The 22,575-nt window shown below is 34.3% G+C and overlaps 2 protein-coding genes across 4 annotated transcripts in view; one reads left to right on the top strand and one right to left on the bottom strand.

Annotated features, from left to right (window-relative positions):
- The window catches only part of USP50 (ubiquitin specific peptidase 50), a 31,712-nt gene extending 29,309 nt beyond the window's left edge, over nt 1-2,403 (top strand). The window contains exon 7 of the mRNA XM_019730660.3: nt 2,212-2,403. Coding sequence (XP_019586219.3) covers nt 2,212-2,403 — 192 coding nt within the window. The remainder of the gene's footprint in view (nt 1-2,211) is intronic.
- Nucleotides 1,419-22,575, bottom strand: part of USP8 (ubiquitin specific peptidase 8) — a 51,813-nt gene continuing 30,656 nt past the window's right edge. For all 3 annotated transcript variants that reach the window (XM_019730659.3, XM_019730657.3, XM_019730658.3), the window contains 13 exons: nt 21,891-22,053; nt 19,571-19,715; nt 19,041-19,267; nt 15,480-16,061; nt 13,442-13,519; nt 11,691-11,768; nt 11,022-11,284; nt 8,751-8,963; nt 8,131-8,341; nt 6,806-7,042; nt 5,944-6,086; nt 4,362-4,494; nt 1,419-4,187 (listed from right to left, as the gene is read on the bottom strand). In XM_019730659.3, coding sequence (XP_019586218.1) covers nt 4,002-4,187; nt 4,362-4,494; nt 5,944-6,086; nt 6,806-7,042; nt 8,131-8,341; nt 8,751-8,963; nt 11,022-11,284; nt 11,691-11,768; nt 13,442-13,519; nt 15,480-16,061; nt 19,041-19,267; nt 19,571-19,715; nt 21,891-22,053 — 2,659 coding nt within the window. In that variant the 3' untranslated portion in view covers nt 1,419-4,001. The remainder of the gene's footprint in view (nt 4,188-4,361; nt 4,495-5,943; nt 6,087-6,805; nt 7,043-8,130; nt 8,342-8,750; nt 8,964-11,021; nt 11,285-11,690; nt 11,769-13,441; nt 13,520-15,479; nt 16,062-19,040; nt 19,268-19,570; nt 19,716-21,890; nt 22,054-22,575) is intronic.

Raw genomic sequence — 22,575 nt, 5'->3', positions numbered from 1 at the left:
AATAATTTTAAATATGCTTTGCAATCTCTATTTAATAATTCAGTTATCTAAAGTCCTCAGAGTATCTTGCTATTTATTGCCTTCTGACTCTTACTCATGGTGAATTGTTTCCTTGCATGTTCTGTAATTTTGAATTGTGAGCTCAACATTGCTGGGGTTTTATATGTGGGTATCCTGTGAAGCCTGAATTAAGGTGGATGAATCCAGAAAGTAATTCTCTTCCTTCTACCTACCACCTCAAAAATACTTCACATTAAATTCACAGGATTCTGAAACCTGTGTAAATTTGAATCCCAAACCAATGAGAAGGCAAGTCTGTGGTAAAAAATTTCCAGGAATGACTTTTATTCTCTGCACCCAGAACCTAAACTGAGACAAACACTAGAGGACGTGTTCCCCACCCTCCTCCAGTTTATCCTTTGAGGGTGACTCTCTTTAAGAGTCCTATATGTGTGGATTTCAATTCAATGCTTGAACTTTGCTGGGACCTAAGACTTTACCTCTTGTCTTGTGTGACCTTAAAAACTCAAGTACCTTGGTTACAAATACCAGGAACTGTCTTTACTCTGAGGCACTCACAGCATTAACCACACACCTGTTACTCTTTTATTTCCTCTGGTTTTGACTCCTGGGGTTTACTCTCACTATATAATCTATACAATATTTACTATGTTCCATCCAGCATTCCTTATAGTTTTGTAACTAAGGCTTTCAGGCTAGCTAATTATCTCCCATAATTGCTGGCAACGGAAGTCTAGAAAGACATTTCACCCTCTTCAAATATGTCAATTTTTTTTTTTTTTACATTAAGTCATTAAAATTGAACATAATACTCCAGCTGTGTTCTGTCTAGTCACTTCAGAGCAATATAATTTGGGTACTACTTATCTAGCAGATGCTTTGTTTTTCTCAAATTACATTACACTATTATGGAAACGATTTTATAAATAATCTGAAGCATGTCAACTTAAGGTCACATGGGAAGGACCAGCGCCAGAGCCTGGATCTTCTAATTGTCAGCTTTTGGTTGTTGCTCTGACATGTCAGGGGAGAGGAAAGGAAGGTAAAAGTCAGAGAGAACATTTAATAAGTACCTCCTATGTGCTATCATATGAGATACCTGACAATAGCGATATCAGACAGGTCTTATTACCCCATTTTAATAGATGAGGGAATTAAAGCTCAGAAAGGTTAAGCACGTTCCTTAAGGTCCTTCCTTAGTATCTGAGCTGAGTTCACAGTCAGAATTGACTACAAAAAAAAACGATTTTCTTCCTTCTACAGCAAACTTATTCTATAAAAGACCAGATAGTAAATATTTCATGTTCTGTAGGCCATATGGTCTCTGATGCAACTATTCAACTTAACTGTTGTAGTATGAAAGCAGCCAGTGAAAAACATAAACAAATAAGCATGGCTGTGTTCCCAATAAACTTTATTTAAGGACATTGAAATTTGAATTTCATATAATTTTCACATGTCACAAAATATTCTTTTTATTTTTTTCAACCATATAAAAATATAAAATGCATTCTTATCTCACAACCCATACAAAAACAGGCAGCAGGCTGATTTGGCCTGTGGACAAATGGTTTGTCAACCCCTGCTTTACACCATACTGCCTCCAAGAAGCGAGGCTCTCCAGTGTCTTTGTTTCAAACGTTCCTCTACTGGGTTAGGAAAGACAAGGGAAAAGAGAATGGAACAGGTTCTTTTTTGGACCCTAAGTGATTGAGGGGTTGTTGCTTCACAAGCCCCTCAAATTGTACGGTAGCAATATGCAGTTGTTTAAATGTCTTGTTCCATAATTTAAATGTCTTTTTTCAAGTCTATGGAAGCCTGTTTTCAAAATTTAAACTATAGGCTCATTTAGGAAAGATGACTATCTTCTTACTTACTTTTAAATTTCCTCTAATGTTTAATAGTCTATGTACAGTAAGTGCTCAGTAAATATTAACTGATTAATATTAGTCAAATACTATCCTATTTCATTAAGTAGTCAAAGGGTCCAATATATAAACAGTTCAATGAAATGAGAAACAATATAGCAGTCAGGCTATATACATGATTTAACAAAATTATCATTTCCTTTCCTTTTAATTTAGTATAAGGGACAATTATGAAAAATGTTTCTTGGTCCTACCTTTTTTATTCTAGTAGTTAAATGTATTCCCATGTAAATACTAAGTCTGACATTCCTTCCTCCCCCAGAACCACTTTGGTGACCTGGATGGTGGCCACTACACTGCTTTCTGCAAGAACTCAGTGAGCCAAGCCTGGTTTAGCTTTGACGACACACGAGTTAGTGAGATTCCAGATACTTCAGTTCAAACTGCTACAGCCTATCTCCTGTTCTATAGCTGCCAGCCCTTCTCTATACCTATACAGAAACGCAAGAGCTAGGAAAATGAAGCTTGATGAAAGTTACCAAACAAGCAATGAGAAACTGGTACTTACATTTTGCCTTGTCATTAAACTCTTGCAACTTACTTGCATCACTGATATTTTAAAGTCTTTCTGGCATATTATACAACCATATGTAAGTCTACAGCAAAGAACATAGGTCCTGGCACAATGGAAAAGGCAGCATGAAAATAATGCAATGCAACAAATTATTTTACAAAGGTATTTCATAGGGTTAAACCAAAATAATTTTTGTTCAAGTGGCTCTTTGAACTTAAGAATGTTCTTTGAAAATATTTAATTGATCAGTAATTTAGCCAAGAAACTGTAAGTCTCTCAGACTAATTGCCAAACATGAAAAGTTGTTAACTTCACAATTCAAAACACATCCTTTCATCTTGTCCCTGGGAGTCTACTAATGGTGACATCTTTCAGAAGCACCTTTAGAGCCTTATTTTTATATAGAGTGTTTTTATTGACTTCGTGTATAGCAGCTGAGTCCCTGAGGTAAATGATAAATTCTAAGCTCCTCTATCCCTTTTAATACATCACTCTGTAAAGATGTGGTTCATAATGCAGTTCACTTTGCAGTCATGCCTGACTCCTATCCTTTTTGATCTTAATACTAAGAATTCTACGACTCTTGATAGAATAGTCTGGGTATTATTATTTCTTTCTTTGATTTCCCAACTCAAAATCCTAAGTGCTACATGCAATTTGGGTCAAGTTGAAGGAAGAGTGGAATCAAGTCCTGACGCCACCAGGATAAGTGAACTAAATTTTAAGTCAATGTAGTGGCATAAAGTGTGTGCAAAATCTATAGTTCTACTGTCCTATATTTGATAACATAAAATTAAAGACAGAACACTTACAGGATTTTAAATTATTTTTCTCATTAAGTTTTTAATGTAGGTGTAAATGAAAATTCTCATTTTAAAAAATTAAAAGAAAAGTTTCCATTTATTTTTTTAGAGTACAGATTTAGTGCACAAATACAGCCCAAAGCCAACAGAAAAATAGCTTTGCCCTGTCATTTCCCTAAGAAAGCGCTGCAGTTACTCAGAATAGGTCCAAAGAAAAAAAACAAAAACAAAAAGCAATACTCTGAGTTCTAGGCTTCACAAAAGGACCACAAATGATACTATGTACATCGATTTGATGTGCAAGTGTGCAATAAATATATACACATACATTCCTATCTGCTTTATATCATTCTAGAGTATTCAGAGATCAAGCTGGGATTTAGAAATGTGAAAAGGTCTTAACAGTGAAAAGGAAAATAAAAGATACAATGATTTTTAGACCAGTACAATAACAATGCTTTGCTAGTTAATTATTTTAACTTTGGAGCAAACTAAGAAAGTTGTTTTGAAATAAGTGGTACCTGTAAGGAGTGCTTACTGCAATACTTGTTACATGTTATTAGTCAGTTTTTTGATAATAGCACTGACCTGAAATATATGGTGAAAGTAACACAGTTCCACTGTCCTAGAATTCCTCTAAATGGCTGGCTACCACTATCCAGTATCTTTGTAAGCATTTCAAGAGCTGTGTTGCTCAGCCTTTTAAAAGATAACTAGCTCATAAACTACTTCTCCTTATGTGGCTACATCAGTTGCTCGTGATCCCAAGGAAGTATAAAAGAGGATATAAGCTGCTGAAGATTTCACAGAAGAAACGGAGATATCAGAAACTTCATGATCATCAAATTTAAACCACCGCTGTCTTGCTGCATTTTTACAATAGGCAGTGTAGTGACCTCCATCCAGCCCACCGTAGTGATTCTGTGCCAAACAAAATAGAAAATCAATTCAAGTTGAATTACTTAAACATGTCAATAATTTCAGTTTTGTGTTGTTCTTACTTTTCTATGAGGTATGAAACTACTTGAAACTTTTTTTTTTTTTTTTTTTTAGTTTGCTTTGAAAGAAAAATATTTAGGTCAATGAGATACTTACTGAAACAGAAAACAAGTTATATTTCTTCAAATTGTTCCTTGGACCAATAACATACTGTGACAAGTCAAGATTTTCTAATGGGAAGTCCACAGATGTCTGTAATTTTTGCTTCCACCTGCCATCATAGGAAAAACTGCAGAGCCAAACATAGCAATTACATGACAGATCAAAGACATCAGAATGAACCCAATTCATGTATTAACAATCTAGATTTTTAGCTAGAACAACAAAATCTGTTTTAATCACACACCCTGAGTTTTAGTAGTGGAGGGACCTGTTCAAGAGTTTTGGTTTCATTTCCATTTTACAAATGAGGAAACTCAGGCATATAGATCTTAAATGACATGCCCAAGGTTAAACAGCTAGAGAGGCAGAGAGAGGACTCGAGTCTCTGAGGCCGAGGCCAGCTACGACTATTAGATGCATCCTCAATAAAGGTAAAAAATTTTGAAAACTGACATTTATTATGCTAATCACTACAAATGTACAGAGGAAAGACTGAGGAGAGCTGCCCAAGATTTAAGCTTGTACTTCTGGGAAAACTAGAGCTAGAAACTGCAAGCATGTAGACCAGTGACTGAGATAATGTCATTCCATTATCCTGGCATACTCTGCTCCTTTAAACACCAAAATATTCTGCTCCTTTAAACACTCTGCTCCTTTAAACACCAAAATACTGGCATTTTGGTTGGTGTAATATGGTTATTGCAGAATTGTTTTTAAACTGAATTCTGAAGCATTTATCTTTTTAGATATTCTCTAAGAATAATATGCAGCATTAAAATTTTAACAGAACAAATGTATAATCCTTTGAGGAATGTTTATACCTCCATAGTCCTCAAGAAGAAAAGGACAACTAATGTAACAAGCTCTTGTTAGAAAATTTACACAAGAGGAATTTGAACATGTCAATGTTTAAATTAACATAAGAAACTGTGTAAGAAGCTCCAGTAATACAAGATGAAACAAAAATTAAAATAGAAATGCTTTCTTTGAAACAAAAATACAGCTCTCAGTAAAAAAATGAAACTTCCTTTAAAAAAAGTTTTTAGAAAAATGACTCAGTTATTAACTCCACAGATGGATTACATAAAGACAAAAGAATCAGAGTAAGACCTGGGACATTTTATTAGGTTGGTGCAAAAGTAACTGAAGTTTTTGCAGTTATTTTTAACCTTTTAAAAGGCAATTACTTTTGCACCAACCTAATACAACTCCCTCATTATTGGCCAGATGTTTTTCATCGGCTGGAAAAATCTCAACAAAACTATGTCTGCACTGAACAGTATCACCGTTAAAATAACACTTTAAAAAATTATGTATTTCATGTTCAGCAGGAGTAAATCTTTTTCATATTTACTCTGTTTGAATAATAAATTTATCTGCTAATAATCTGTGTTAGAGTTCTAGATTTTCACTTGATGTTTACAAGAGTCTCATCATTTCTGCTTTATTGCCTTAGAGATACCCTAATTGGATAACCTTCCTTGATTATGCATCATTAGCAGGCAGTACAACAAAGTGACTTAGAATTCTTTCATCTAAATTGCCCTATACAGGTAGAAAATTTTCTCCACTTTACCGTTTCAGATGCACTAAAAGAACAGGTGGCAACTTCCAGATTTCTATCTTTTTTAGAGAATCCCTTCGAGTTCTGCAGTGACTACAGTAAAACCTGTTGTTATCTGTGAGTTTTTCTTCTTTGGAAAATAACCTAAGACAATCCTGGAGGGCAAAAAGAAGTTGTCCATACTCATTAAATCATTTCTTCAACAGTGTCACTGAGCATATCTATTCAGTAATTTACTCTGCCTGGCATGAAGGATACAACAGGAAACGAGAACAAAACAGTTCCTGCCCTTGCAAAGTTTATGATCCAGTGAGGAATGCAGACCAGAGAGCTACAATGACAACAGTGTGGCCGCGTGCTACCTGTGGTGAGAAGTATTGCTTCTCCTGAAAGCACACAGGGCCCGCTACCAGGTTGCTCAGAGAAGTCTCACTGGAAGAAATGATATTCTCAAGGAAGCTAACTAACACTACAGAGATCAATAAGCTACCTCCATCACATTGCTGTTGGGTGGAAAACAGGAGATTTCTTTTATATCCCCATGTAGAGCAAATTCTTATAAAAAGCAGACCTAAATTAAAGTCAACATACAAATTAACTTTTAAAACTTCAAAATATAAATTTAAAAAAATCTATTATCTGTCAACTCTGAAAGAATATTTAATAGGAAAGTATCTTTAAAAAAAATTATTTTGGGGGAAAATTTTTAATTTTTTTCTAACCTACACAGGCCTAATTAAAACAACTTATGTGTGTGTTTTACCTATAAAATGTCTGTGGGGTAAAGAACAGAAATAAATTGCTGGATAAAGTACATTTCTATATGCATATAAACAGCATTTTTATTCAAAAAATCATTCTCTCTCAAACTTACCTGTAATGTACATTTACTTGTGGATGCTAGTGGTAGAGACAAATACATGAAGGCCTCAAATGTCCTAGACTTTTTGTGACATGTGAGGCACTGTACTGTGGATTTAAATTGACCCTGAAAAAGTGCAACAATGATAGATTCATTGAGCTGCTTGTGTTTCTGCCAAGCATGTTCTGCCGCTTTAAAGTCATCAAGGTGATCATTATTTTCTTCTTTATGTCTCTTCCGATTATCAGCCTGGAAATAAGATTATTTAAACTCTATTGATATTTTAAAGTTCAACGTTTAAATATAAAATTCAAAGAATATATTAAATACAAACACTTTGCAAATTTAGAAATACTTCTGACTCTTTTCATAAAGGAGTTCTAATCTCATTAAGTACTACAAAAACATTCTAGTCAAAAGACTCTCCCAAGAAACCAAGAACCCACTTTACCAATAGAATGTGATTTGTTGGAATTGCTTAATAAGCTGAAAAGTCTGGTTCTGAAAAAAGAAGACATGTTACATAAAGCTGGAAGTTAGGGTTACAACTAGACAGATGTCATTTTGTTGTCCTAGTCTTATGAATGGCTACACACACTACATATATATACTCACACATATATACAACATATATATATACATACATACACACATACACATATGTGAAGATAGTCACGTATGTATATGTATGTGTGTGTATACGTGTGTGTGTGTGTGTGTGTGTATATATTCATTCAGTGGGTGATCCCAAAGGTACCTGAAAGAGGATAGCTTGGTGCTAAAAAGAAGCCATAGTATATAAATAGACTGGTCATTTATGTAGAGATACGTGCCTCAGTAGCTTTTCACATGAGTCATTTGTAGTTACATGGAGGAATTCTTATTTCAGATAAAAGTATAAGAATGAGGATACAGTATAAAAATATATGCATTCTATAGTAAATATGTATAATGTATAATAATATATGACATATAAATATAATAATAAAGGTGTTCAGGCTGTCCATAGCTAATCTTTTATAAAATCATGTTTATAATTTTACTTTCACACAAATGTGGGTCTCAAACACAGTATCTCTAACAACTATTTTAACATTTACAAATTTTTCACAATATATCCTGTTAACATTTTAGTGAATAAATACAAATGGTATATACTTTTCAAATATTAGACCTAGCTGATATTTGTTTTATAGTTCCACACCTATAGAATCACCAGATTTGAATAAATTAGCACTGCACAATCACCAACTGTAAGTGCAGATTACTATAAAAATGATTACAGTGCTGAGTAGCCCTAAAGAGCCTTTGTACCTTAGAAAAATCAAATATCTTACTTTATTTAGATCTTCATGGAGCCCATCCATTAGGAACAGAAGCAGTTCTTGTGAATCTTGCTGGCTGTAACCTGCAAACTGGTCATTGATCTTCCCGATGGTGATTTTAAAGTCTTTCGGACTGATGTACCTGTACTGCCCTGTCCACAGGGCTTTCATGATTATGCCAAATTCTTCCGCCACTTCACCTTTATGCCCCAGCAAATTTGACCTTGGCAAGTAAAGTTACAAAAAAGCAATAAAGGGAATTGTAAAAAGTCAAGGTACAGTGGATCTCTGATGTCAGCATTGAACTATTAACATAATATACCCCTGCACTAACACACTTATTCAGAGGTTTGTTACCAAATACTCGTGTGAATCTTACTTTCATTACACCCTCCAACTTGCCTGACTTGGCAGCCAGCCCTGTCTGCCTCTTCCTCCTCGTTCATAGGCCCCTGCTGATGAGTGAGGTTCTCGCCTACTTGTACTGCTCCTTTCCTGTCTCTCCTTTACCGGCCAGAGGAGCCATGCTCCCTTTTCCTAATCTGACTTCTCTGGAAGGAGCTGGGCGGTAAGGAAGTGCGGTTAGATCACCCCTTTAATATTACATTGCAAAAAGTAAGAAATCTCTTTACCTGTTAATATCATCCTGATAACAGTTTCGATTGAAATAATCAGCCAAATGTGGAGCATTACATAGGCACTGCAGTATTGAGTTCATGTAACAAGTATTTCCTAAATTACGAAGTCCAGTGAGAGCTGGTCCAGATCCCCCAAACACAGGATTGAGGTTCCGAATTTGAGAAGCAGAAAGCCGTGTGATCTCAGCTTTAGGGTAGCATGTTGGCCTGAGAAAGAAATACCGTACAAGATGTCTTAAAATGCACAGCATCTGAAAATAAGGTTCAAATAACAAATGGCAGCAAACTCCAGTGTGTACCACAGTACACAGTAATCTTGTGAAGGGTTAATAAGTTAACTCATGAGGTATTGGGTCTTACAGGACATTTAGTATCTATATACCTGGTTATATTCTGTGACCTTCCCGTGAAACAAGAAGTACCTTTAACCTCTTATGTGAGTCCATGGTTCTTACAAACACCCTGAGATAGTCCCTGGCTTCTTGTGAGCACATTAGAGTCTTCTGGTAGAGAAGGCTCTTTCAAACTCCTTTAAATGCTCCTGGGAAGTTTAGCATTACCAAATGTTGAACTCAACAGAATGCCAAAAAAGTTTAATTATATTTATATTTTACATGTTTATTTATTACTGTGGAGTAGATCAAAGGAGGCAACGGTTATTTGGGTACTATTACCTAAAGTCTAGAACTGTGCTGACAAACATGGTAGCCACAGGTGGCTATTTCAATTCAAATAAAATGAAAAATTCAGCTCCTCAGTTACACTAGCCACAATCCAAAATAGTCACTACCATACCGGACAGCACAGATACAGAATATTTCTATCGTCACAGATTTAGAATGCTTCCATCAACATGTCTATAGCATAGCACTGGACTAGAGAATACCTCCAAGACTTTCGTTATTCACTATATTTGATTTATATGTGGAACTCCTAGACCTGCTATAGCACTAAGAAAAATCTTAACTTTCTTCTATTACTGATCCTAATCACTAACATTTCTACCCCTGAATGGAATATTGAGAACAGACTGAACTATATTTCAGTCGCTTTTCTTTCCATATGCTCGGGTGTTTGCACACATGTATTCTGCTCTGTTCACTATACCAGGGGTGCCCCCCAAAAATGTATACAAGTAGACTCTTTGGTCAATGTTGCCCAAGCAGTAGTTCACCGTAATCAGAAGTGTCTGGACGCTGATGGTAACCACTTTGAGCACCTCTTATAATTGCAGAAGTCAAACGTGATTTGTATTCATCTTTTGTTGTTGGTATATATTGAGTATTACAATTTTAATAGTTTTTTCCTTTCTTAAAATGTGCATACATTTTTTTGGCACTGTGTGTGTGTGTGTGTGTGTGTGTGTGTGAACTGCATATGTGATAGTCTTTAAAACTGTCAAATTAACAAAGTTTATTAAGCGGGATGATTCAAGAAGAAATTAGATCTGACCAGTTTTAATAGTGAGCCCTAAAATCTGTAACTAGATTTAGATTAAAAAAAAATCTCCAAGTAAGTCACCACCTGGCAGGGTAAGTTCTCAGAAGGAAAATATATCAACTACATTTTTGGGAAATATTACCAAAGGCACCAAAGAGATAGTCTAGTAGGAATTCCTTAGCATTTAAGAGAGTGTATATTATAAACAGGAAAACAAAGCCATTTACTTATACTTTCATCTAGTCCCTTACCCCAAAAAGCAAAGATTGGAAATGGTAAGAAGACTTGAAAATTACACGAACCTATTGATTACTGGTTGTGAACATCATAGCAGAAATACAATGAAGGAAAAGGTGACAGAACAAGGATTAAGAGCTGATACACACTACAGTGCTTATTATTTTAATACTATATAAGTTTGCTCCCACATTACTGGCTGACTTTAAAAAAGTTTAGAATTTGAGAGCTGCAACAAGACAAACTCAGCAATCCTATAAATTATGGTCCTCAAAGTGAGATTTAGGGGGTTTATGAAACTTCTAAGTAGTCTATGGCATGCTGCCTTAAAGTATAATAATGTGTGTATCTTTATATCCACATTAATACTTACGTAGTCCTCTCTGACCTATTATTTAAGTTAGCACTTGGTAGAAAAACCAAGGACATTTTAATCCATTCATCCTTTTCCCTCTATGGTAAATAATAATGGCTGGTACAGCCATCCGCAGAAATTTTTGACTCCCTGATATAAATAAGCTTATATGTTCAGAGTACTTCTCAAATATTGCAGGTTCTAGTTCTAGGAGTTAGGTAGGATAAACTTACTTGTTTTCCCGATTAACTGATGGAGTTACTGTTGTCTTTCTCTTCTCTTCCTCTTGAATGGCCTGGGTTATATCTGGGGAGGAGTAGGAGCGCTTCAGTTTGGATGGTTCCCTATCCCGCTCAGCAGGAATCTGTGGCTTGGCTTTATGAGTTGGAGGGGTGGAAGGCGGTGCAGATGAAGGAGCCATTTCCGGTGGATACATATGAACAGTATTGGTGGGTGAATGATAGTAACGAAAAGTTCCAGTGATTGGGTCAAGAAACTTAGATGGAAAAGAAAAAAGAAAGTCAAAAAATGACCATTACAAGAACAACAACAAAATCAAAATTATTCCATTGCTAAATTTACTTAATAATTTGAATTAAAATAATTTGATTAAAATAATTTGAATGAAATAGTGATAACCACTTCTATAATTAAACTTCCAAAGAACTTTAGGTTTTAAAGTGATACACTGTTTCTAAATGACAAATGCCAGGAATGCTCACATATTATAGCCAGCATCCCAGATTGGATACACAGAAATCCAACTAGATAAATGAGCTATGTCCTCTATAATGAAGAATTGATTTTGCATTAGAAAAGACGTAGAATAAATTAGTTAAAAAAAGCTTTTTTTAAAAAGAACACAGTGACCATGTTGTTTCTGTGTCAGTTCTGAGCTTTACCTTGGCCCAGCCTAAAGGCAGTCCTGGTACGATCCTCCCCATTTCTTCACTTCGTGCTCTTGTCAAAGGCTCTCGAGCCTAGTTTATTAAAAAAACAAAACAAGACAACAAACTGATTTTTCAGTTATATTTTGTCATATATAAACGTAAGCTACTAGTACCAAAGAACCAAAAGCCTTGTGTTGGCCACCCTTAATATTTTTAAAGCGAGTTCAAAGATGAAGAACTATAAATATTTTCTCAAAGTCCAAATATTACCATAGCAAGAAGAAGAATGTGTGCACAGACCTATAATATAGTGGTCTTTAAAAATTTCTTTAAAAAAACAGACAATTCCACTTCTAGTTATCAACCCAAAAGAAAACATATTTGTACACAAAAACCTGTACACAAATCTTCACAGTACTATTCATAATAGCCCCAAAGTAGAAGCAATCCAAATGTCCATCAACTGGTGAATGAGTAAAATGTATATCCATACAAGGAAATACTACTTAGCAATACAAAGGAATAAACTACTGATACATGCTCCAACATAGATGAATCTCAAAAAATTAGGCTAGGTGAAAGAATCATATGCAAAAGATTATATATATATCCATATATATCTACATCTATATCTATATCTATCTACCTACCTACCTACCTACCTATCTACCTGCCTACCTACCTACCTATAATTTACAGAATTTCATTTATATGAAATGTCCAGAGGAAGCAAATCTATGGAGACAGAGTACAGAGTTGCCTAGGACTTGAGGGTAGGAGCAGGTAGTGACTACAATTGGGCACAGAGATCTATTTGGTGTGATAGAAATGTTCTAAAATTGGATTGAGTGAATAACTGCACAACTTTGAACTGAAATCACTGACCTATACACTAAATGGGTGAATTTTATGGTATGCATATTATACTTAAATAAATCTCTTAAAACAAAGGCAAAGATGTCTTATAAAAGGCCTAAATATTTTTAAAATTGTGGTGAAATACACATAAGATAAAATTTAGCATCTTAACGATTTTTAAGTGTACAGGTAAGTGGCATAAGTATATTCACATTGTTGTGCAACCAATCTCCAGAACTCTTCGTCTTGCAATTCTGAAACTCTATACCCAATTAAACAACTCCCCACTGCCCCCATCCCTGGACGTCTGGAAATCACCACTCTAGCACTTGTCTCCATGAATTTGATTACTCTAGGTACCCCATGTATGAAATCATACAGGATTTGTCCCTTAGAGACTGGCTTATTTTCACTTAACATAATGTCCTCAAGATTTAACCATGTTGCAGCATGTATCAGAATTTTCTTCCTTCTTAGGGAAAATCATATTCCATTGTTTGTACACACCACATTTGATTATACATTCACCTGCTGATGTACACTTGGGTTGCTTCCATCTTTTAACTATTGTGAATAATAGTGCTGTGAAAATGGATGTATAAATCTCTCTCTGCGGCCTTGCTTTCAATTCTTTTGGGTATATATCCAGAAGTAGAATTGCTGGATCATTTGTAAGGCCTCAGTATTTTTTAATTTCATAAAATGAATAGAATACACTGTTGTGCTTTAAATAGGAAGAAGAACAGCAGATAATCAGGTGAAAACAAACAGGAGACGGCTACTAAAGAGAGCAAGGATTCCCTCAGAGAGCAGGCCTTAAGTATGGAGAGTGGTCACCTGGTGATGACAGCCCCAAGGTCATAATCCATGCTTGTCCCCCACCCAGTGAACTAACTACTACTTACTTTATTTCTTTCCGTGTCTTCAGGATTCTCTCTAAAAGTTCCAGTCTTTAGAATTCCACTGTCTGGTTGTCCTTTAATCTTAACAGGTGTAAAATTATTAAAATTTGAGACGTGAAAGAAAACTTTAATTTCCCCCCAATATAAACCTACCTATCACTAGCTAATGCAAACAAATCCATCAGACTGAAAATGTAAAAGGAGAAAAAAAATGAAGCCTCTAAAAAGTATATGCAATTTTACTGGAGAAATATATACTTTTAAACGAAAAGCAGTAGAGTCCGTGTGGGATTTCCTAATACTAAAGATAAAGAACTAAGAAACTATGACGACTCACTAGACTAGGGGTAAAACTAGATGGAAACCACAGTGGGTTGTGAAGCGCTGATTGATAATACATGGCCAAGTACAAGATGCTTGCGTCAGTGTGTTCTCACCATGGTCTCTTGAACACTATCCTTTAATTTAAATCTCACATGATTTTGGTTACCTTGATAAGTGGTCATGCTCCAAAAAAATTAATGTATTAAAGAGAATGAAGAGATTATAGAATTTTATACAGAGCAATATTCAAAAGTACAAAGTTCTGTTTTTATATCCTTGGAATCTATCAGTTTCTTTAAAAAATTCACTTTAATTTTTTGGTTTATTTAAAAAGTAACTATAGTAAAGCAAAAAGTTTTAAAAATTTGTAATAATTTTAATGTAATTTATTCCAGAATAAATTTACGTATTTTGCCCACTTTTTTCCTTTTTAATTTATTGGGGTGACAATTTTGCCCACTTTTAAAAGGATCATACAATGAATGCAATCTTAAGTTTTTTTCAATGTGTTATAAAGTGAAACATCAAAAATGATACGATTATCCCAAACTTGGGGTTGTTTAGAACTGTAGGGATATTTGGCACCTATACTAAATGACCCCAGAAATATGAATGCTTATGAATACCGTGTTTCCCTGAAAATAAGACCTAGACAGACAATCAGCTCTAATGCATCTTTTGGAGCAAAAATTAGTAATAAGATCCGGTTTTATTTTACTACAACTTCTTATAGTAAAATAATACCGGGTCTTATATAATGTAATATAGTATAATATAAGACTGGGTCTTATATTAATTTTTGCTCCAAAAGACACATTAGAGCTGATGGTCCGGCTAGGTCTTATTTTCAGGGAAATATGGTACCTGCCTTTCAGTATATCAAGTTTTGATTCTCCTATGATTAAGTTTTAGTACATAGGCTTCATTTCCCTAACTTTGGGTGTTTAGAAAGGTTTTTGTATGGCAGCTATATTTTTGATGGTGAAGGTTACCAGATAAGTGTTCCCTGATAAGTGAGGCATTAATATGAATTGTTAATTTTGGTATATGCCTGAACTGATACTTGAGAAGTATAAAAATTGACAATCTGCAATTACGGTGTTTCCCCTTCCATCAAAAGTCATTTTCACACTACCAAAAATGTATTTTCATTTACATGTACGTAAGAAGGGCTCTAACTGTTTCTGCTGTTTTAAAAACTTATTTATTGTTCAAAAGGGAAAGGCATTGTTAATTGCATAATAGAGAAAAAAAGGAAACGCATGCATGGCATTATTTGGTTACAACAGAATGACAAAAAAGGTCCCCAAAAGTTATGGGAATCAATTTTGGGGGATAGCCCAGGGCAGAGAAAGGCAACATTAATGGGCTTATTGCCAAAATTATTGATTACATGAAGCAACAAACAAAATGACAGACCTGACCAAAAAAAACACAACAACATTATACACAAAGACAAATGTTAGGCCATCTAGATGTCACTGATTTGGGACATATTCTAAGCAGATACAAACTTTATCATATATACATTTGGCACCTAATTCCTCCATACTGAAAGGAATAGTGTATTTTACTCTAGTCTTTTGATGATCATATATCAAACATAAAAAAAAACGCATTAAAATGTCTGCCCTGTTTATGCAATGCTACTGGGTCATCTTTTTCTGTATATTCTATTTCACTTAGTTGGCAATCTGTACTGTTTGCTTCTGCTTACCTTGCCTGAACTTGAGTCTCCTGCCACAGAGGCATGCGGCCTATCTCCTGCTGACCTTTTCTGCACCTCAGGGGTTGAACACCTTTCCCCTCTGTCTTCCACAGACTTCTTGGCATCGGTCGTTTCATGATCACTTTTACTTTGTCTTTTTACTCCCGTTATTTCTCTGCCCCTCTTTGCTGGGGTTTCTTTATCTTCTTTCTTGGCCTGTTCACTTTCTCTCTTCTCCATTTCTTCTGCCTTTTGTTGCTTCTCTGGGATTTCATTTTCTTCAGCTTCTTGTTTCTTTCTGCCTTTTTGTTCTTGTTCTTCCCTCCTCAGTTTCTCTTTCTGTTCCTCTTGCTGTCTTTCTCGAAGTTCTTTTTCTTGTTTGTTTTTCTCCATTAGAAGAGCAGTTTCTGCATGAATACGAGCTTTTTCTTCATCTGTTAACATGGCAGTTGGAGGGGGAAATACTGGCTTTGTGGAACGATCAGGAACAACTTTTCCATTCTCAGGAGACTGTTGCTCATGATCTGTACTTTCAGATGCTATTCTATGATCTTCAGGCAATCTGACTGCTGGTTTTTTAGTACGATCAATCTGTATCAACAAAAACAGAACAAAACATACTTTTGTCAAAATCCAGGAACATAACCTCAGTTCTTGAAAGCAAGTTGTGATAAAAGAACCACCGCTTTGTGGAGACAACAGCTGCCATAATATCTATTTGTAAATTACTCAATGTCAAAATTTCTCATAAGGCACTGGCACTTCTTCTTGATTCCACACTGTCAATATAATCTGGTGTGTTCTGTGTATGGAAGAGTTCATTCTGAAGCATAAAACCTAGCCCTGGGAATACCTAGACTTAAGTGCCATTTCCACATATTCAATTGCCTACTCCATGTGAGTGTTTCACATATACAACAAACCTAATATGGCCAAAATTAAATTCATGATTTCCCCCATCCCTTATCTCATGGGTGTAACCACTATCCAAATAGTTGCTCAAACCAGAAAACTGAGTTTCCCATGTTCTCTCCCTGCCCTTCTGCAGTCTGATGATTTTCCTCCTGTATCTGTCCTTGCATCTCCATCAGCACCAAGTCCATGCCCACATTCTCTACATAGCTTCCAACGAGTCACCCCATCTCTTCTCTTGCCTTCCTTCTAATCTATTTCTCCACATTGTAGCCAGAGTAATCATTTTAAAACACAAATCTGACCATGTTCCTCACCTACTTAAAACCCTATTTTAAAATAGCCACTCAGATTACATCTAAAATCGTTACTGTGCCGTGTGGTCTTACCTCTGCCTATTTCTTCAATCTTACCTCACACCATTTTAGAGACCAGCCATACTTTTAGTTTTTAAAATTTCCCCAAAGATTTCATGCTCCTTATCAACTCATGCTGTTCATCTAGATGATGCCCACCACAACATTAGATCTCAGTGTGAATATCTCTCCCGTAGAAAAAACTTTGCTGATCCCTAAAACTAGCCAAGTCCCCTGATATATACTCTCCTAATAGTATACTTTTCCTAATGGTACTTATTGGGATTCTGATTAAACAACTTTAATTATCTGTTTAAAATCTTTCTTCCCTCCTGGAGTAAGTTCCAGGAGGGTATAGACTGTGCCTGACATGTAGTAAGTAAACATGTTGCGGAGGGAATGAATAAAATATTCCATAACAACTTTAATAAGAGATAGGATGCTAATTACAAGTTGAGTTGTAAACTATCTAAATTCCTGATTTAACGAGTCAAAAGTTATACTTTAACAGCATAATAACCCTACAAAATTGTTAGAAATGACCCTAACATAATTTCTTGAGAATACAGTTTAGTGAAACAAAAATGAGAACTTATAAGAATATCTGCCATTAACAACATGCATAGTGTTCTTATAAAATGAATTTCATATTTTCCTACTAGAAAATAATATTATAGGAAGAAAGTGAAGGAGAAATCACTCCTTGGTTCTTCACTTGTTTTAGCCCCTTCACTTAAAAAAAAAAAGGATCTCCCCGCCCCTCTTGTTTTCTACATTTGAGAATAAAGTAGGAAGAACCACTATACAGATGAGGTTAACTATAAAAGGTTGGATAGGAACCAAAATAAATGTTTACATCCCCATTTTGGTAACCCAATCCATTTTTCCTTCATCTTAAAAGCATACAGCTATGATCATTTTATTTTCAGGTTTAAAATTCTTTAGTGGTTTCCTTGGGCCTATAGGATAAAATTCCAATTTGATCCAAGTCTGTCTTGTCCATCTTTCCAATCTTATCTACTATCAGTTGACTTTCTCTAACAGAGAGCTGTATCCAAGCATGCCAGAACTACTCTCGGGTCCTTTTAGTCACACAAATTTCTACTGTCGTTTCCATCCTCAAATCCTACTATACTCTCAAAGCCCAGATAAAAACTCCATAAAGAACTCCCTGACACCCTCAGTCAGAATTTCTCTTCTTGCTCTGTTTTCCAGTGATTATCAGAGCAATTATGATATTCTGCCTTATGCTATGGCTGATTTTGTACAAGTCTCTCCTCATAAACATCAGACAGAATCCATGGCTTAATTATACTTGTAAATCTTCATGTTGTATTTCATATAGAAAATCCTCAAAATATCTTTGACAAATTTCTCATATTTCAAAGTCACAAAGGTATTAGGGTTCAAATAACATACTGATTTACATTGAAAGAAAGTACAATAACATAGCTTTTTAAAATAATTCTTAAATTTACATTTTAAGAAAAGCTGTTTAATCACATACTACTTAGTTCTTAAAATTTAATCTGAAATATTGAAAGCAGAAGACTTTAAAAACATGAATGAACCAACTCATTTTATAACAAAAAAGACTAAATTTTCTATTCTTAGCCTGCCCCACAAATCAAACGTCATCCACTTCAAATGTGAAATACTCTTTTAAATATATCTGAGGGAAAAAAAAAATTAAAAATGAATGCTAACAAATCTCACTGGAAAATGTACAGGGAAGAATTAGTCAAACTTCCCTTACATAAAAATCTAATGAAGAAGAAAAAATTGCAATTTTTAAAAATTGTAACATCTTGGTAATTTAAAATCTTTTCAATAATTATTATTAAAACATGCCTGTTATTTATGTGTCAAATTCTAAGGAAATGAAACTAAAGTGCTGTTTCAAAACCAAAATACTGACATCATATATCTATCATCTCTAAGACAAACTATTTGGGAAAATACTATGGGTTAAATAATGAAAAACAAAGAAAAACCAACTTGAAAGTGTTCAAGTTCACTGTTGTAATGCAATCTTTTATTGATACTGCCTGTAGTAAATGGAATGCTAGTTGGGTTAAAAATCCTTCAAATTGTCTGTTTTAATGTTGCTGTGGCAACAGAACTGAAATTATAATGAAAATTTTTTATAGTAAAAAAGATACCAAAATATATAGATTCTTCTCACTGATATTTTTCTTTTTAAAATATTACAGGTTATATATAAAACTTCATTTCTATATTAGATATATAATGTAATATTTTTTAAAAAAGAGACAAAGTTAAAAGAAAATCAAGAACATACCTGTGGAAAATTCTTTACAATAGGCACTGGCTGAATTAGGGGTGAAACATCCGATCTACTAGAAGTAGCTATTGGTTCAACTGGAATTGATATATTCAGTGGTCCCATTCTCTCATCTTGATCATTTATCAATTCTATATTTTCATCTACTTCTATAGGAAGAGGTGGCATCTGTGCAGTAGGTTTAGAAGGAACTGATTCTTCCAGTGAGGGATAAGTAAAATCCACTAAAATTCCCAAAAGAATAATGATAAATTGAGAGAACAGCAAACCCCATAAACAGTACTGATATACCTCAGGCATGTTATATGTAATAGTTAATGTAAACTAAATGAGGCAGCAACAACAGTCTGACAGAATTGAACATTAACTTCCAGGCTGTAGACATCTTGTATATTTTATGCCTGGAAACAAACTGCTATCTAACAGGACAAATGCACATACAACCAAGAACATTACCTTAAAAACATAAATAATTTATTTTAAAGTTTTACTGAAGTAATTGTAAACAAAAATTTTCACATACATACATGAGATAAACACCTCTTCATTCTTGCCTCGTGAGGGTGGAGTGACTTTAGCATTTGTTGTGTACTGGGGAAAACAAAGGAGCCAGTTTTCATAGCCTCCTTCTAAAACCAAAGGCTCATTGCGCAGGACAGTTTTACTTTCCCACTATAAAATAAGGAAAGAGTGTTTTTAATATGGCGGCAGTCTCTTGACAGCTACAAATACAACAAACCTGAATTTTAAAATCGCTCTCTTGACAATTCGTTTTCTAAATAATTAAAAAAAAATGACAGCGAAATTAAAAATCCAACATTAAATGAAACAAATGGCTAGATCAGGTTTTTAAAACCATACAAGTAATCCATGATCTTAGAAGAGAAAAAAAATAAGGTAATATATAATAAAAATCATCCATAATCCCACAACTCAGAGATAACACTTTAACACTTCAGAGTTTATTCTTCATTTTCTACATAGAAATACTTTTTAAACTTCATTTTTACAAAACAATGAAACTTTTATGATGCTGCTTTTCTATTATATGAACATCTTTTATTAATAAAGAGCTATGTATCATTTGTAATGACCACATAATATTCTATTTCATACACACACACACACACACACACACACACACACACACACCAATCATTTGAACACTTGTTATTTTTCTCCATTTAAATACAAAATTACAAACAGTGCTGAGATAAACACTGAAGACCCTTCCTTGTACATGAACACACCCAATTAACTCCATTAGAGAGAATCCCCAGAAGTGGAGTTGCTGCAAGACACATGAACATTTTAAGGCTCTAAATATATATTGCTAACCTTTGAAATGATCTTTAAAAAATATATTTGTTATTTCCATAAGATAATTTCCTAGGAGTAAAACTTGGTTTCAAAATCTGGTAGATGCTGCCAAATTGCCCTTCAAAAAGATAATAGCAATTTATACACTTAACCAACAGCGTATAAGCATGCCTATTATAAATCTTTGTAATTCTTACCAAACTGGTGGACATAAAATGTTATCTTGTTTTATTTAACATTTATTAGTGAAGTTGAACATCTTTTAATGTTTATTAGCCATTTATATTCTGTGATTTAACGAATCTATAGAGTTTGCTATTTTCTTAGTAAACAGTGAGTGTACTCTGAATATTTAAGAAAATATATCTTTGTCATATATATTACAAACATCTGTCCTGATTGAGTTTTACTTTATTTATGATTTTTTTTTATGATGTTTTTAACACAAATACACTGATATTCCTTACCGGTGTCCTGATTTAGGATCAAGATAATAAATGTATCTACCAGTATTTTTTTCCTAGTTTATTGTTTCAATAGACATCTTTTTATCTTTGACCCACTTGCAACCTAGTGTGGTCTAAGAAATAGGGCAGGGGTCCCCTTTCTTTTACTTACTGGCTATCCAGCTGTGCCCAAACCATTCATTTCAATCCACTTTTTCCTCACTGATTTGTTATGTCATCTTTATCACACACTAAACTTTCATATATCTTAGTTTGAACTGTATGAAATTGCCACTTTTGTAGGTCAAAATGAGTTGAATATTGGCAGTTTCACATATCGACCTATATTTGGGCATCGATTCCTTATTTTAAAGCATTAATTGTTTTAAAATTGCTCTCCTGGAGGGCAATGTTTCATCAATTCACCCTCCTAACCAGCAGTCAGTGCCAGCACTATTTAATCGTTTAACAAATTAAACTATTATTTTTTAACTTTGCTAATTTGATCAGTAAAAATGGCACTCACTGTTTCAATAGGCATTTCTCTGATTACTAGTAAAGTTGACCATTTTTTATGTTTCTGTCACTTGCATTACCTCTTCTGTTTATGTCTATCTTATTTCCCCATTTTATCTTAAGTAATTTTCTTACTTATTTGTAAAAGCTCTTCAGATTTTAGGTATTCTAAATCACTGCCATATTTGTTGCAAAGTCTTTCCGTTTGTTTTCTGCCTTCTAATCTTTCTAAACTCCACACCTAAGTTTTTGTTTTATGAAGTCAAATCTATCGATTGTTTTTTCCTTAGTGACTTCTTCCTTTGCCTTTTCGTTTCATAATCTAATTCTTAAAACAAAAATAACACTTTTTTCAGACAATTTATATTTCTGAAAATTCTTATATCCTATAGAAAAGTTACTGTTATTTCGTAATTCAAAGCTAGTCTTTTAAATTGAAATTTAAAAAAAATCTACAACCAAAGCATAACGGATCTTCTTGTCCTTAAGATAAGCTAGTCAATATACCTTTCTACAACCAGAGAAGGCTTACAATTTCAGTAAGCTAACAAGGAAACTTGCTAACCTTGAAAAGTGCATCTTTCAGACTCCGTAGAGTTGTTCCAAGTTGTAAATCTTTTGTAGAACTAAACCAGTCAAGAAGTACCACATAATCCACATTCCCCCTCTTCTTCCATGTGTCTTTAGAGTCATCTGGGAGGTTTGTTTCAATCCAACTAGCAGTGACTCTGAAATGTATTAACATTTGTATTGAGGCGAAAGTAGGTGAGAGGTCCTAATATACTCATAGAAGACACTGAGTTTTGTTCTACAGTCTGTATCACACCATAGCAAACTTTTAAGACAGATTCCTTTCTAAGGTCAGACTGTATGGTAAGATATTAAATACCCTAAAATGTTTAACAATTTCACCACTGTATAAATTTGGAATATATTTTAGTATTTATTAGAAACTAAAAGAAGTAGACTCAATTCTGACCTTTTACAAAAACAGGGGCCAAAACTGAAAACAGAGGAAGTCATCTGATCACCTATCTCAGACAAGTATGAACAATTGGGAGATCACCTGGATAACATTATTTATATTTCCATTCTCTTATACCTATGCAGATAATTTTTAATTACCCAAATAGCCAAATGTTTATTTAACAAACACAGCATTTACTATGTGCCAGGTACTATGCTAAATGCTTTATTCTCATTGAACCTCACTGAATCCTCACAATGCTATAAAGTAAGCGTTGTTATCC

Source organism: Rhinolophus sinicus, chromosome 3, assembly GCF_057876585.1.
Source record: "Rhinolophus sinicus isolate RSI-liver-muscle chromosome 3, RSI-T2T, whole genome shotgun sequence".
Classification (NCBI taxonomy): Eukaryota; Metazoa; Chordata; class Mammalia; order Chiroptera; family Rhinolophidae; genus Rhinolophus; species Rhinolophus sinicus.
The sequence above is the reverse complement of the archived record's forward strand: the minus strand, read 5'-3'. Positions and strand labels throughout refer to the sequence as shown.